The 16,335-nt window shown below is 32.8% G+C and overlaps 1 protein-coding gene across 3 annotated transcripts in view; it reads left to right on the forward strand.

Annotated features, from left to right (window-relative positions):
* LOC124369790 overlaps positions 1-16,335 on the forward strand; it is a 160,753-nt gene that overhangs the window by 117,536 nt on the left and 26,882 nt on the right. For all 3 annotated transcript variants that reach the window (XM_046827891.1, XM_046827890.1, XM_046827892.1), the window contains one exon: positions 8,773-8,908. In XM_046827891.1, coding sequence (XP_046683847.1) covers positions 8,773-8,908 — 136 coding nt within the window. The remainder of the gene's footprint in view (positions 1-8,772; positions 8,909-16,335) is intronic.

Below are 16,335 nucleotides of genomic sequence, written 5' to 3' on the forward strand. Positions count from 1 at the left end.
ATAGTAGTTTTATTTTGTGACTCCCGCTATCACCCAAATGTGGTTTACAAATGTTTATATTAATATGCAATTCAGGAAATATCTTATGGTTGTATAAAATAGTGCAACACAAGGGTTATCTCAAACATTTTGACTTATAGCCAAATTGTAATACTGCAATAATCATATCAACATTATCCGATTGTATGAGGGTTAATAAATACTAAACAGTAATATGGGTTCATCAGTTTACCAGTGTCCTCTGTTGTACAATAGAGTGACAAACAAATAAACATATCCAGTTCAGAGAAAGCAAAATGTTGTGGACAAAATACAAATAAAAAGTATCAAGTGATATCATAGTTAGGACAAACTGACTGGACTAGACTAAATATAATACAGGACGAGGATTAAGTTAATCTTATGTTAAGAATATGGATTAGTATTAACCTTTCCAGCGTTATTGACGCGGATCCGCGGAGGGCCACTACAAGCTCAAAACGTCATTGCCGTGGATCCGCGTTTTTTTCATTCTTTATTTTCTTACTGCTATGTTAGTTGAATATTTTGCTGCTAGATGGTTCTAGTAGTCATGCGACATACAGACGGGTTGCCCCGCCTCGAATTCTGTTACAATGGGAGTGGCAGTTACTTCTAATTGGCCAAACACTGTCTAGCGGGCGTGGCCCCGCGCCTTTCACAAAGTCATTGACGGGATCTCCCGTCAAGGCATCTAGCCAGTTAGTTATTGGGAAGCGTCCGGTACACGCATATGTATTTTGGTTATCGCTAATTTTCTGCAGTGTCCTATTCTTTTTAAAGTAAATTATTCATATTACATACAGCAGTTTCCAGTATTTATTTAGTGTTTTTTACCATCATTCATGTGAATGGCGAATCCAGACGATTCGGAATTTGAAGATTCGGTAATTTTGAGCAATTACTTGGTCAACCCCAAACTTTTTCATATTTTACTACGGTCATAAGGATGTTATCAGAAAGCAAGAAACATAATTCAAGTCCCGCAAGGCTGTCCTACAGGTTGCCGAGCGATAAGAAGGTTCAAAGTCCACGCGATAACAGTGGCTTGCGGGAGACGCGCGGAATGTCAGTTGTGACAGACCGCCACCAAATAAACACTCTTTGTCTACTTTTGTATTTTTCTAATTTTATTGGTTTGTAATATAGTATATGTTTCTCTATAAAACTGTGTTTCATTCCCATACTTACTGAATAAATAAAAAAATATTGGTGACAACTACACTGCTATTCTACGATATTCTCAAAAGTTAAAAATTATCCTAGGAAATCCAAAAAGGGCTAAACAAATTTTATTCACCGTTAAATAACTCTATTTTGACATACAGAAACGAAAAAAAAATTAACTTTACACATTGGAAATTTAAAAAATTTGTAACTTTATCAAAGATCAGGTCTAATTTTTCATGACGCTTAAAGGGTTAATATTTGATTTACATAATGACTAGAGAGACAGATAGGCTTCATCAGACACAGGATATGGAGCCATCCTCAAACACAGTGAATTAATAATCTGAATATTCTGCAGAGACACTTAATCATCAAGTACTTTTTGTGATCCAATCTTTATTCAAATTAAATCTAGCTATTGTGATTTATACAAAATAAATGGATAACATTTATTTATTAAAAGGACATATAATATTAAAAGGAGAAGTTGTATTATTAAAGTAAATAAATTATTGTTAGTATTATATATCTACGCTTGTAGTTCAAAGTCATTTTTATGAATTTATCAAGTATTCTCTTTACGAGAAAAAACATGTTTCTCGTAATAAGTCATACTGATAGATTTCCGATATACAAAGAGTTTTTATGCTGGACTCACTAAATGTTAGGCATGTTCAAAGTCATACCCTCCAGCATCAATGCATTTTTTATGTTGAATTTTTCTTATGTTAAAAGCACCCACCCACTCAATTTTTGGAATGGAATAAACAAAATGTATGAATTTCATCATTGATTTTGGTTCCTGAAGTAAATCGAGGACTGCGAAACTATATCTTCAGATTGAAGAATAACTAGAAGTGATGCGTAGTGATATCAGGTAAATAAGGGGTGTGCTCCATCGTTTTGAAGCCATTTTTGGAAAATACTCCAAAGTTTTTGCAGCAGTGCGACAACAGGCTTTGTCGTGATGCAAAATTAAACCCTTACTTTTCAAGTCTTGAAGGATTTCTGGCAAGCATTGTTCAGTGTATAATCTTGCTATGTCAGTCCTTTGTTCCTCCGGCTTAATAGCCTTTATCAGTCCTGTTAGTGAACATTACTTTCTTCATTGATTATTATTGCTTGACCATTTTGGAAAACAGCTTAAACACCCACACGCAACTCTCTCCTTTAGTTGGAACATCATACAACGATATGTATGTAATATCACCAATTGCCATTTTGTAAATAATCTGATAATCACCATTATTAGTCAGTTATATGGTCAGTTCTCTGATTCTCACACTCTCAGTTTTTTACACATGTATCAAATTATGATGTACCCAGCAGAAATTTTTTCTGACTTATAAAACTTTATATAAGATTATTCGCACTGCTGCGAATTAATTCATAGGAAATCTTTAATCCTAAAATAAGTGCAGCTTCTGTCCTTTTGGCTCAAGTGCGCACATGTACCCGATCAACGTTTTCTAAAGAAACAACGGAATGCTGCATTCTCGAACATTTGTCATCTTGAGGGAAATTATGGCCCTTTGAAGCTCTTAAAATTATTATTTATAGGACTCCAGTTTTCCTGATACTGTCTTTGTTTGTAAACATAAATGTCTGACAAAATCAGCAGATAGGAGAAATCAAATGACTAGATAAAACACTGGACCATTTAAAGTTCTTTATCCACTTTAATGTAGCTGACATCAAATACCCTTGTTTATAAAAATTCTTGAACACTATAACATGGTTCAGGATAATTTCTACACATTCAATATAAAACATGTTAATAAATGTTTTACTGTACTGGATGCGTCCCTTAATGAACATTGGACTGAAGTTTGTATTAAATACAGAACCAATTAATGTTATGGCTTTCTTTAAACAAAAAAATTCTTTATGGGTTAAATGTTATAAGTAACTACCATTACCCCATAGGCATAAACATACAGTGAAATTGCATTAATAGTCTTTTGACTTCACAAGATAAATTTTAGTTTTTCACATATTACATAAGAGAAAAACATATTTTTTTGAGTTTTATATTCACTTAACTTAGAACCATTTTACATGAATCAGTGTGAATAATTTACAATATTGGACTGCAAGTCACAAATAATAAAAGATAAAAGATAGTGGAATATTTTAACCTGTTGACGAGTGCGCACAGCATTTGCCATGCCGCTATGACGGTCCATACTGAGTGCCTCATTGACCAGTGACAGACTTTTAGGGAGTAAAATTAAAAGAACTTTTAAATGTTAATAAACTTGTTTATTATAGTTTAAATGTATATAAAAATACATTGTAGATTGTTAAAAGCAATAATCTCGTTTTAAAACTTTACTAGTATGTGATACTGCTCAAAACAAGGATATATACAAAGGGCGACCTCACATGTTGAACATTCATAGCTGGTTTCTTTTCTTCTTTGTCCAGTTCGAGTGGTGTGTTTGTACACATAGCAGTGCCTGTGTTGTTTACTCTTCTTTGTGTCATTCTGGGGGAGTGGCCTTATAAAATGGCGGAGGCGTAGCGGGTCTTGTGTTCCGCCTCCGTAAAATAGTTTTAAAACTTATCACCAAGTGCCAGTATGATATAGGACTAGCAACACTGTACAGCAACACTATTAGGAACAACTGAAAAGTTCCAAAAATCTCCGCTAGACGTCACAGTAAGTTAGTGAGAACGAACTGACAGTCATTAGTCTGCAACGGAAAATGCCGTGCTCCCTTACATGGGATCAAACGGCAAATGCCATGCGCACTCATTTGGGTATGTTTTGCTGCACTCGTCAACAGGTCAAAGATCTCTTATTTTTCCTGACCCCATTACCCATTGATGAGGTCCAACACTTAAGACTGTTGAAATTTAAGACAGATTGCTTTAGAGGCTGACTTGTTGAGAGTGGTTAACCAAATAGAAATTAAAAAATCAATCTCTACATCATTAAAACCATAGTGTAAATTACTGACAAAGGAAAGGTGATTTGGATGGTTTGGAAAATAGATGCCACCCGCTACTGTTTACTTATCTCTTGTTTTTAGACCTTAAGGGGGGTTGGGAAGCCGTATCTTAGCAATGTTAATTTGCTGATTTTTAAGGAACATTTATTTTTATAATATTACAGATAACATGGTAATTCTTTTTTTTATATTATTTTGTATGCCATTTTACAACTTTTGAAACAGGGATTTTTAAATTATTCAAAAAATAACATTTTTACAATTTAAAAAAAATACCCTAAAAACCATTTTTTTAAACATTAATCAAAAAATAAAAATCTTAAAATTAAAATATCTTCAAAAGCTTGTGTTAAGTCTTGAACATCATCACCACCTACAAAATAAAAAAATATCATCAATTTATCTTTTACAGGTACTGAGAAAATGTTCCTTTAGTAGAAAAAAACTAACTTTCGAGAAATCAAAGATAAAGGTTACACTTACAATCATCCTACCTTTTAGTGCATTCCAGCCCCATAAGATGGATTGTCAGGGTCTTCTGCAGCCTCATATTGGTCTTCTAATCTCCTTTTAGCCAGAGCTAGCTTCTTCCTGCACTTTTTCTCTATTTTATCAACAGCTTTATTACCTTTCTTGATCCGCATATTGTCTAAATCTTGAAGGGTTTTTACACAATTATCTACAGGAACAATCCCTAGTTTGTCAAACACTTCACACCTTACAATATTACCCTCATTGAAGCATGCTACTGCTTCATGAACTCCAAGTTCCAAAGTAGAGAGCATGACATAGGTACGTTTAGGTAGTACCCGAGCCCATATCATATTGTTGAGAGACTCGCTTGGGTTTTGAGTACCCCCATGTAAGCATTGCCTCAACAGATCAGGGTTAGAGAGGTCCTTGAAAATAGGTTTGATTACCTCCATAATAACCTTAGGTTATTAATAACCAGAATATTATTTATTAATTTTGTACTATTTAAAATGAGTGCTATATAAAGTTGCAGCGTTGAAGAATGCAACTTAAAAATATGGTCTGGATTGTGGTTGCAGTACTTCACAAAATAATTAGTAAAAAAAAACTACTCTTCAGAATTGCATAAATTTGGTCTTAAATTAAAGGTCATGAAATTTATATTAATATGCAATAAAAATTTAACCCTCCATCTGATAAGATCGCATGGTGCGACTCAATTAGACCTGTCTGTACTGATAGAGTTACATGGTGCGACTCAATTAGACCTGTCTGTACTGATAGAGTCGCACAGTGCGATCCTTAGTTAGCGTCATATAACAACTATAACGAGATATGCGATTAGCTGGTTATTTATATAGTACGAAAGAGGAAGAAATGCCCTTTCCACCAGTATTACTGGAATCGATATTTGGTGGTCTTTGGAATGTAGTGGGGATGTAAAAATCAGCTGATTTGCACCGCGTCCGCGCCTTTACTGTTGCGTTCAGCTCCTGCTTTGGTTTGCTGTTATTGTTCTCGGCACATGTTTGTTTACTGTCTTGACTGTTGTAAATCGTTTGCAATACTAGTTTATGTTTTATTATGAGTGAACTTAGCCGTTCAAGTACGATTAGGCACTGTTTAGATGAAGAGATTAGTGACGTGATTGATAGTGATGTGAGTAACGTATCAGGTGACATTGGAACAGATGTAGACGACTGTCCCAGTGATATTTCTCTTCAGGACTATTCTTCTGGAAGTGGAGAGGAATACAATCCTAATTTGGACACTAATATTTATACTGACTCAGATGACAACAGCACTTTTCTGGTAAGACCTTCATGTTCAAATGTTTCATCTCAAGCACAACATATCCTACTCATCCTCAGTCTGATGATTCTGATGATGAATCTCTACCTAACAATGACCATATACAGCCACAACAACTATCTAGAAACTGTTTACATGTCTATCCACCTGAACCTCCAATGGACATTGAATCTAATTTTCAACAAAGAAATACTGGTCCAAGAAATTTACCACAAAGAAATAGCGTACCTCTTACTTATTTTTTTAATATTTTTCACAGATGCTATTTAGAATTTACTTGTAAAGGAAACAAACAATTACGCTCAGTTACAGTTGACCAATAAAAGAAATTCTGGTACCCTAACCCCATACAGTAGATTGAGAAAATGGATTGATGTATCAAAATGTGAAAGTGATGCGGTACATCGCGTTGATTATAAACATGGGGCTGTCTTTCAGAAATAACTATGCACAGTACTGGTCAACCTCAAAATCCCAAAAATTGTCCTTTTTTTCAGAAGTAATGCCTATCAATAGATTTGAATCCATCCAATCATGTTTTCATGCCAGTTCTCTAATTTCCATACCTAAAGGACAGCCAGGCCACGATCCGTGGTATAAAATTAGGCTATTGTACAATGCGATGAATAACAGCTTCAAAAGATACTGCTCAGAACATATGTTTGGATGAGTCAATGGTCGGTATGAAGAACCGTTGTTCATACATTCAATACCTTCCCAATAAATGCCATGCCAGATTTGGAATCAAGAAATTTGAACTCTGTGACAGCCGTACAAACTATGTCTTGCACTCTGAGCTGTACAGTGGTAAAGAGTTTTTGCAAGATGATTCTAATTCTGCATTTTCTGAGAAAGTAGTATTACATATTATGAACAAATGTAACTTACTGGATAAATACTACCTACCACCTATATACCGACAGCTACTACACTAAAATGCCTTTGGCTGAAAAACTTCTGGAAAGACAAACTTAAATAACTGGCACCATAAATAAAAGATCCAAAGACTTATCAAAAATCCTTATTCAAAGTAAATTAGCACCTACAGAAACAATTTACTACAGAAGGGACAAAATACTACTAGTTAGATACAAACAAAAAAAGACAAGAAAGCCTGTATACTTGCTGTCAACTGCACTTGCCACAGATAATGTATTGATAAAAAGCAAAAAAAGCGGTATTGAAGCAATCAAACCTGAACTCATAGGAGAATATAATTTGAATATGGGTGGAGTTGATGCAAAGGACAAGTCTATCTACCATTTGACTAGCTCAAGAACAACTAAAAAGTACTGGAAAAGTGGTTTGATTATTTTCTTGACGTGGCACTTTTGAACGCTTACATCCTTTACAATAATAATACTGATAGACCTTTGACTCGACACGCCTTCACAGTGAACATAATTGAATCACTTGTAGGTGAGGAATTGGCACAGCAACAAAGTAATCCTCTTCCAATTGATGTACTACCTGGTCTGGTGATGTGGGCCACAATCTTGTGCGACTCACTGAGACAAAACTTAGGAAATGTATTGTTTGTTCAACTCCACAAAAATCATCCAGAAGTAGATACTGGTGTCTAGGATGTCAATGTGGTATTCACCCAACATGTTACAGCAGCTTGGAGCACTATGTAAGACCTACAAGAAGTGGAAGGAAGAGGAGGAGAAGAGCAGAGGAGTCAGGATCTGAATCGGACTAAATGTATTTTGGGTTATATAAATACATAACCCAATATTTAGAGTACATATTTAGAGTTGTATGTTTTTTCTCTTGGTTTAATTTTGTTATACATTAGATATTTTTAGGATTGTATTTGAACCAAAATAATAACATTTATGAGTGGTTTATTGAGAAAAAAACATTGGAAGTTTGAAGTATTACAACAATAGTCAAAATTGACCTACGTACCATTTTTTTATTTTTAAGTTCTCAGTGTTAGTGTTTTTATTTTTATGAAGTTATGTGATGTGTTTTCAACTCAGTATTAAATTTGGAACATTTTGTTTATTTTGGAATTGAGAATACAACAAGTTAGTGTACATATATATATTACCTCAAAGTTGAAAATTTTAATTTTTTTTATCACAATGCCCGGCTAAAAATGAAAAAAAATTTGGAAAAAGGTAAGTTTTTATTTTTTTTACCAGCTTGTAGAACACATTCTTAAAAATAATTTGATGTACAACACTTGATAATTTCTCACTGTTTTCTATTTTTTTATAATTTTTTAAGCAAACTATGCAAATGTCTTGAAAATGCCCTATCATTTTAAAGTGAAATAGTCATCAGATGGAGGGTTAAAAAAGTTTTTTTTTATATCTTTTCCCTCCCGACCCCCCTTAAAGTCCAACCCAAAATCAGTTGTTTGGGGTCTTAGTGTAAACCCAAATTTAAGTAGGTTTAAACAAAAAATATTTATAATTACAGAAGCTTTAATCCATAATCCTTTTATCTGTTGATCTCTATCTCTGACATCATTCCTATGAACATGGCACCAAGAAATAGCAAGTTCTAGATTAATTAGCTCTCACAAGACCTTTAACTCTGTCCACTGTGGAAATATCATACCACAGAGACATAAAACAAACTTAATTAAAATACTGTTTTCATACCTGCTTTAAAAGTGTTTCTTTGCCCATTCCATTGATGTCACAATATCAATTTTTGATTGAATATTTATTTGAATTTGATTTTGGGTTAGTTTCAGTTTGTCCAGTATGATGTCACTCATAACATAACATTGAATTAAACTTTAGCCCTATCTGTATTTATAGATCTCACAAACAACTGTATTGAAGAAAATGTACAACAAAGGAACTTAAATTCTGTTGTTTTATTTCAGAGTTGATTTCTGTGGAGGTATGGAAAAAGGTGATATATTCAGATTGAATAAAATCAGTATTGCATATTTATCAGATGTACCTGAAGTTTTGAGAATTCTAAAAATTAATAATGAAGTATTACTAGAGGAATTAAAGGTAAGAGTGTTAAAGTACATTTTATTTTATTGTTAGTAAATTGGTAATAGTTTTTATTTTTTATAAAACTTGTCAATTACATCTTTATTAACAACTTCTTTAAATATCCTTATTTACTATATTATTATATGTATTTTTGGTTGTTAGTGTTAAATTAAAGGTTTATGTATTTGTTATTTAACAAACAACGATACTCTCACACATTATAGTCTCATTGGTCTATACATCAATCCCTATCTTTATGGATTTCCGCATTACTTCAAGATTATACCTGCAAGTCCTTGGAGAATTCCATCTCTGGTTAATTCCACTGGACTGGGTAAAATCGATGTCACATCACCTCTCTTTTGCTTTCATTATTTTTAGGGCCTTTTCTACTATATATTTTATACAAACCCGATCCAAGCCCAGTGTCCGGCAAGAATAGACTATAGCTAACTCAACTCAAGCTCTCTCTTCTTTCTTTTTCCCATCTTCTGGAGGAGAAGATGTGGCATAGCATTATAGTAGTTCTGAGTTTCCCTGAAAGACACTCAGAGGAATTGAACTTACGTATCTTGAACTAGCAAGCTCAAAAATTATTCTGCCAAAAATAAAGTCTAAATGTTTCCATTCAATTCACTCTTGCAGCTCTTCTTATAATCTGGTTGTCCACCAACCTTATTCTCGCCACCATTATTCACCAGTATTCAACAGTACGTACTTGGGTTTTGGTATGGTAAGCACTTTGGTTTCCATGGTCCCTGGTTCCGAGCAGGAAAACCGGGATTAATCAGGGAGTTTTAATAATATAGAGAAAGTCATAGAAAAGTCAGCGAATTTCACAATAGACCAGGAAGATTGTCGGGTTAATCTTGCAGGATGTCTAACAGTCACAGAAGTCCCGTAAAAGTTACGAATTAAAATTAATAAGGGTTCACGGGAATCGCCAAAACATCATGTATTATGACTTCACCGAAGTTTTCTGTTAATACCAGTTTAATGGCATTGTGATAATAACTAGTGATGTTTCAAAAGCCAAATTTCAAATCTATAGAATCTTTAACAAAATTCCAGGTTCAAAAATCAATCAACAGGATTCGACAATTGGATTTGCAGAAACTTGGTGTGTCATCAATTATCATGTTTTGAAATCTTACACAAATTAAACGGTAACATTCTTTACTAAAAATAGTAAAATAGATAATCTTTATAATGAATTTTCTGACCTAATTAACAAATTATCCTAATTCAGTAAACCATATTGCTTGCAGTTTTTGTATTTATGTACGTGCATCGCCACAAGTCTGCTGCGTATATTCGTGGACAGCAGCTTATCGACATTACGCAAATTACTAATCGTGAAAATGTGATTTTGTTGCACTTTGTATAAGAAAAAACAAATTATGCTAGTTTTTTAAACTATTTTGCTTTTAGTTCTGTATATATGACACACATCACCGTGAGTTTGCTACGTTTATTTGCAAATTCCAGGTGATAAGCAGTATACCAATTGCTAAAACGTGTTGTACTTGGTATATAAAAAAAGCTTTGTATATACTTTTGTAGACCCTCTGAACTCTCTGGGCTCGGATTGTAAATTCCAAACACCCCCATATACTACACATAGATGCCTATCATTATTTTAACTTTAACTGATATACATATAACTTTGTTTTTAGTAAGTATTAACTTTTTTAACTTATTATTGTATTTTGATCAGTACTAGATATATTTTGACACTCACATTATTTATAAATAGATTAACTTTTAAAAAAATTGTTGATTTTATCGATTATAGGATATTGAATTTTGTTAGTATGCCAAAGTCAGGGAATTTCTTCGTCACTTTGCTAGACACCCTGTTAAACAATGTCTGATAAACACTAGCTATCTAGAAAGCACCTTTTCTCCTCTGAAGATCTTGAGTCTGTAGTAGCACACCTGTGCAGAATCTATATATATAAAAGAAAGTCATGTTGGTTACACTATTTATAACTCAAGAACGGCTGAACCAATTTGGCTGAAAATTGGTAGGGAGGTAGCTAAGAACTGGGAGAAGGACATAGGTCACTTTTTATCCCGTTCTTGATTCAGGATTCCGCCCCACTGGTCTCTAAAAGTTACGGAAATACCCGTAAGAAATGCATTGCAGCAAACATATGTCATTAAGTGAAAGAGCCTGTTCAAATTTAATCAGCTGATCTTTGTAAACATATATAATGCGACAAAAGAAATATATGTTTATATCATTTAATTACCATTTTTTAATTTCTTTACATTTATAGTTTGAAAGCATAGAGTAAACTTAAGAGAAAACACCAACTTTTGTTTCAACTGTTATGCATAAACTTTACTATCCAGATAATACAATTCAAATTTTACGTAAAAATTCACCCTATAACTGTAATATTTATCTAATATAAACTATGCTCGTGCTTGATCAGAAGAGCAATGCAGATATCAAAATTACTATCTTACGTTGGCTACAAATATAATGAAATGTTATAAAAACAACCTTAGTTGTTTTTTTTTGACAGAAGTATGGTTCTCAGAAACTCCGTGCGTACATATCTCTCGATCGAGACAACAAACCAAGCTCAATCATGGCATCGGAGTTATAACTAATTCGATCCAGAAGTGAGACACGCGCAAAGCCTAAAATAAAAACCATACGCAATTTTGCTTAACATCTGAAAGCTCATAATCATTAGACTGTAGTAATACGTACCTAAAATATGCCTATTTTTGTTTCAAAATTACCTAGCGCCCATCAATTACATCGTATGTGCGCTAATCAATTCGACTTTTTGACTCCTGTCCAAGCTGGGCTAATATAGTTCAATTAGTACGAATATTGGAGTACCCAAAAAAACTCCAATTATTTTATAAATATTAATAATTATTTAAAATTTAAATTTCTTAAATAATCATGACCTTATAATCCTTCAAATAATCTCCAACAACTAATACACTTGTCCCAACGGTATTTCCTAATCAAATTATTTTTTGTAGTCATCTTTAGGAAATGGCTGTAAGCTCGAGCTTCGTTTTTTTCTTAACCTCTTCATGTTGTCAAATTGACCTTCAAGCCTCTTTTCATGTGTGGAAATAAAAAAAATTCGCAATGGAGCGAGGTCAGGCTAGTAAGGTGCGTGGGCACCGGAACCATGCCGTTTTAGGCTAAAATCTGCGTAACTGAGATGGCTGTGTTGTTGCCGGTGCGTTGTCGTGGTGGAAGAACCAGTCTCCAGTCTGCCACAAATCGGGACTTTTCTGGCGAACACTTGTTTGCGCAATCTTCTTAAAATCTCTAAAATCTCTTCTGATAGTTCCTCAATTCGCGGTCAGTGAGCATAAAGTGAATTTTTCAACAGCTAGTTTCGTCCGTTCAAGAGGTTGAGGAGACGCTTGATTACCTCAGAACGAGGTTTGCTTCAATCGACATGTCGCCATTTTAAATCAGTGTTGATGAGCAACCATGACCTGAGTTTTTCCCCATAGCATCATCTTTGTAAGCTGTATTCACAAAATAGTTTTTCAGCATTTTTACCAAGTAAAAAACAAAATTTCACAGCTGCACGTTGATTCATTCACGGTTTAAACGTGCCATGACAAAAAACGAAACAAATCAAAACAGGGTTAGCGAAAACATCACTACGAACGAATAATCCAGGACAACGGAACATCACTGAGCTCGCAATGGTTGCGCGACACGCCTTTAGCGGCAGTGAATTGTACTACACGTTGCCGGCTGCCAAGCAATACAATCTCCCCTTTTTTTTTTTGGGTGGTTCCCCCCGTATAAAAAAATCAAAAGAATATTGGAGAAAAACTCACAGTTATTTGCACATATGCATATTAAGACTGTTTTAAAATTTAAATCTTAAATAATCATGATCTTGAGAATACGTTCAAAAGAAAATAAGCCTCCTATGTCCCAATTTTTCACTTTAGGAAACGCGTGCGAAGCCGTGGGTATCTGGTTGTAATTGGTGTTTTATATTGAAAATCAAGAGTTTTCATTATAAAATACTATGAATTAGTTTTTGACGAGCTAGCTGTTACCCCCGCGGCTATCGTGCATAATTGCTTTTACTAAGTAATACAAGGACTTCGGTTCTAAAGATTGCGTGCCGAAGCGTGGGTAACAGCTAGTAATTTAATAGGCATGAGGAGCAACCGCCTTGTTAGCCTCAGATTTGCTAATGCTTTTTGCCAGATGATGTAAAGTTTTGATGAGCATCATCCTTGTCCTGTCACCCTAGATATCTGCTGCTCACAAATTGTGAGTTTTTTTTTCATCTTTCACACCAATATAATTCACAATAAGTTTGGTCTTGATGTCTTTCCTGGTTTAACGTGACCCAGATAAAAGTGATCATCCTCTATTTGGTGAAAATTATGATCTCACCCATCCAGGATAACAATCTCATCATGACTTGGTCCAAGCGTCCATATCGTTAATATTTCTCAGTGTTATTGTTTTAGTTATTCCAAGAGAAATCTCCTTTTGTAATTTCCAAATGGGGGTTTCCCGTCAAAAGCAATTTGGTACAGACTGTTATTGCAATAGCCAACTCTTATATATCCCAAATAAATTAATTAAATAAACTGCTGAGAAGACTGAACACCAATACACTAATTGCAAATCACTAAAACATTTTGTTTTGTTTATAAACCTATTTACACAAAACCATATTAACAATATTATTTTAGTTTTTGTAAGTAATATTTATAGCTTTCAGTTTATAATTTATTTTTACATCCGTAATTGTGTGTTTACCTTAACCCTCTTATGCAGGGATCTCGCTACAAGACAATGTAAAAAATATGCTCAGTGCCGAGAGTCTCACTCCAAGAAAAGTGCCGGAGCCTCGAACGAGACAATTTATATTTAATTTATAGTACCCCTCCCTGTACCAAATGGCTGACATCATACCAAAGGCTAATTCATAAACTGAATTAACCTTTTCAACTGTTATTTCTACTTTGTACTATTTTCATATGACGTAACACCTAACTAAAACTACAACACTTTTCTAGTCGGACCATGGTGTCGTGAAGAATAGCAGAGTGCTTTATATGTTTATTTAATTGTGCGTTTTTATTCATTTAAAGTGTTTGTAAGTTACATTAGCTATTAGCTGTTTCCCCATGACTTCGCACGCTTTCCATAAGCTTTGCCCGTATATGACCACTTCTGGGTTCAAGTGAACTGTATTTCTAATGCTGATGTAGAGTTTTGTCTGTTGCCATAATCAAGAAAATGTGTCAAAAGTGTATGTTTATAGCCAATTGTACATGTACACGTACTTTATTATAAATTGGTCACACACTCAAGTTTTAAGTTCAACCAGAAATTTATTTTAAAGACAAATATACATCATAACTTAGTGCCTTCAAATAGTGTTTGGCTATTTAATATACATAACTGCCTCGTAATTGCAGTTTATAATGTGCAGTCGCTTTTAAAACTTTTATCTTTTGCAGCACCGCCTGGTGCCAAGTTACATCAATGGGCATACCATATAAACCTTCTCTGTTAAAAAATACACATATATATATATATACAAATTTTCATAATGATCGGTCAAATAGTTTACGATTTTATAAAGAACATACAGACAAACATTAATTAATTTATATATATATATATATATATATATATATATATATATCGATTAAAATTAATAAAAAGTTATGAAAGTCACATAAGAAAAGTTTTAGAAGATGTTTGTGCCGGTGATACAACTAAGTGTCCATGAAGTAGCGTTGTAGAGTTTGTTTGAAAATTGCTTGAGTAAGGTGATGTCAATGTTTTGAGTTTCATTTTAGTAACGTTTTATTCCACATGATTTTGCATTGTTTTTATCTTTAGTGTTAAAATTCAAAAAGAATTAAAAAAAGAGCTTTTTAGGGTAGACTAAAAGACTCTAGAATAACTGAATTTTTTCACAGAGCCCTTAGTTTTTAGCAAAACAAACTTCTAGCACTTAACTTATTTTTATAACTTTGCTTATGGTACAATATTAGATTATTACACATAATAATTTTAGCTTGTTTTCCAATGCTCATTATCATAAAAGTAATGAAATTTAAAAATAAATTTTTCTTATAGTAGTTATTTTCCCCTCAAACCGGATTTTTATTTGTTTGAGTAAAAAAGACACTTTCTAAAATGATTTAAAATTTTTTTTCCATTATATAAAAATCTGATTGTTACATATTTTCTGATGCACAATTCATTTAACTTTTAAAAGAATTTAAATAGGAGCTTTTTATGATGAAAGGCTAATTATTGGGTAAAAAAGGCACTTTTTAAAGTGATTATAAATTTTTTTCATTATATAAAAATCTGATTGTTCCATATTTTCTGATGCACAATTCATTTAACTGTTAAAAGAATTTAAATAGGAGCTTTTTATGATGAAAAACTAGTTTTAAAATTTTTTTTCCAAAACTACGTTTTAGTAAAAATAATCTCTAACACTTGACTATTTTTTTACAATTTTATCTATGGTACAATGAGTGATTATTACACATGCTTTTAAATAGTTTTAAATGCTCTTTATCATGAAAGTATTAAAATTTCAAAGTAAAGTTTTTTTGTATAATAGCTATTTTACCACAAAATGGATTTTTATTTTGTTTTCTTGGAAATGTTGCTATTTGAAATGAGTTTTTAAATTTAAAAATGTAGATAAAAATCTTAATGTTACATAGTTTCTGATACATGGATTCATTTACCTTTAAAAATCATTAAAAAAAGGAGCACTTTATGATTAAAAATAAATTTTAGTGAATTATTTTCTAAAACCTTGCGTTTTCGTCCAAAACCTTCTGGCATTTTTCGCACAGTCACACAAAATATAACGTGACACTTTTCAACATGGACTCTTCACCTCTGGCTTTAAAAGGGTTAATACCTTAATATTTTCTCTTTAAAATATTTGTATGTTTATATATATTAATATTTTACACTTTATCTTATAAAATTGGAAATAGGACAGATTTTTTTAAATAACAAAGGAATCTGTAAAAAAGTATATTCAAGAACTGAAATCACAATTTTGGTACTGACCCATCTCTATTTTTTACACATGACAAGAATTTTAATGTTTAAAGATGATAATAATTTGGTCTAAAGAAATATTTCAAATCACTACTATTAAAGTTTCTTTTTTTTATTTTGTAGGATATTGCTAACAATGTAGTACTTGACTGAATGTATGCTATTTTATCTTGTGTACAACACCATTAAAAATAATATTAAGAAACATTTCATAATAAGTAACTAACTACCTTGAAAATTATAAACAAAAAGTGTTTCCAAAAATCTTGTTAGTATTTTAGAATTATAGAAAAAAGGAAGAACGTAACAATGGAATGCCCTTTGATCTTTTAAAGTTTTTTCTGTTTAAAAATATTTAATAGGTTACTAGTAA

This window comes from Homalodisca vitripennis, chromosome X (assembly GCF_021130785.1).
Source record: "Homalodisca vitripennis isolate AUS2020 chromosome X, UT_GWSS_2.1, whole genome shotgun sequence".
Lineage (NCBI taxonomy): Eukaryota > Metazoa > Arthropoda > Insecta > Hemiptera > Cicadellidae > Homalodisca > Homalodisca vitripennis.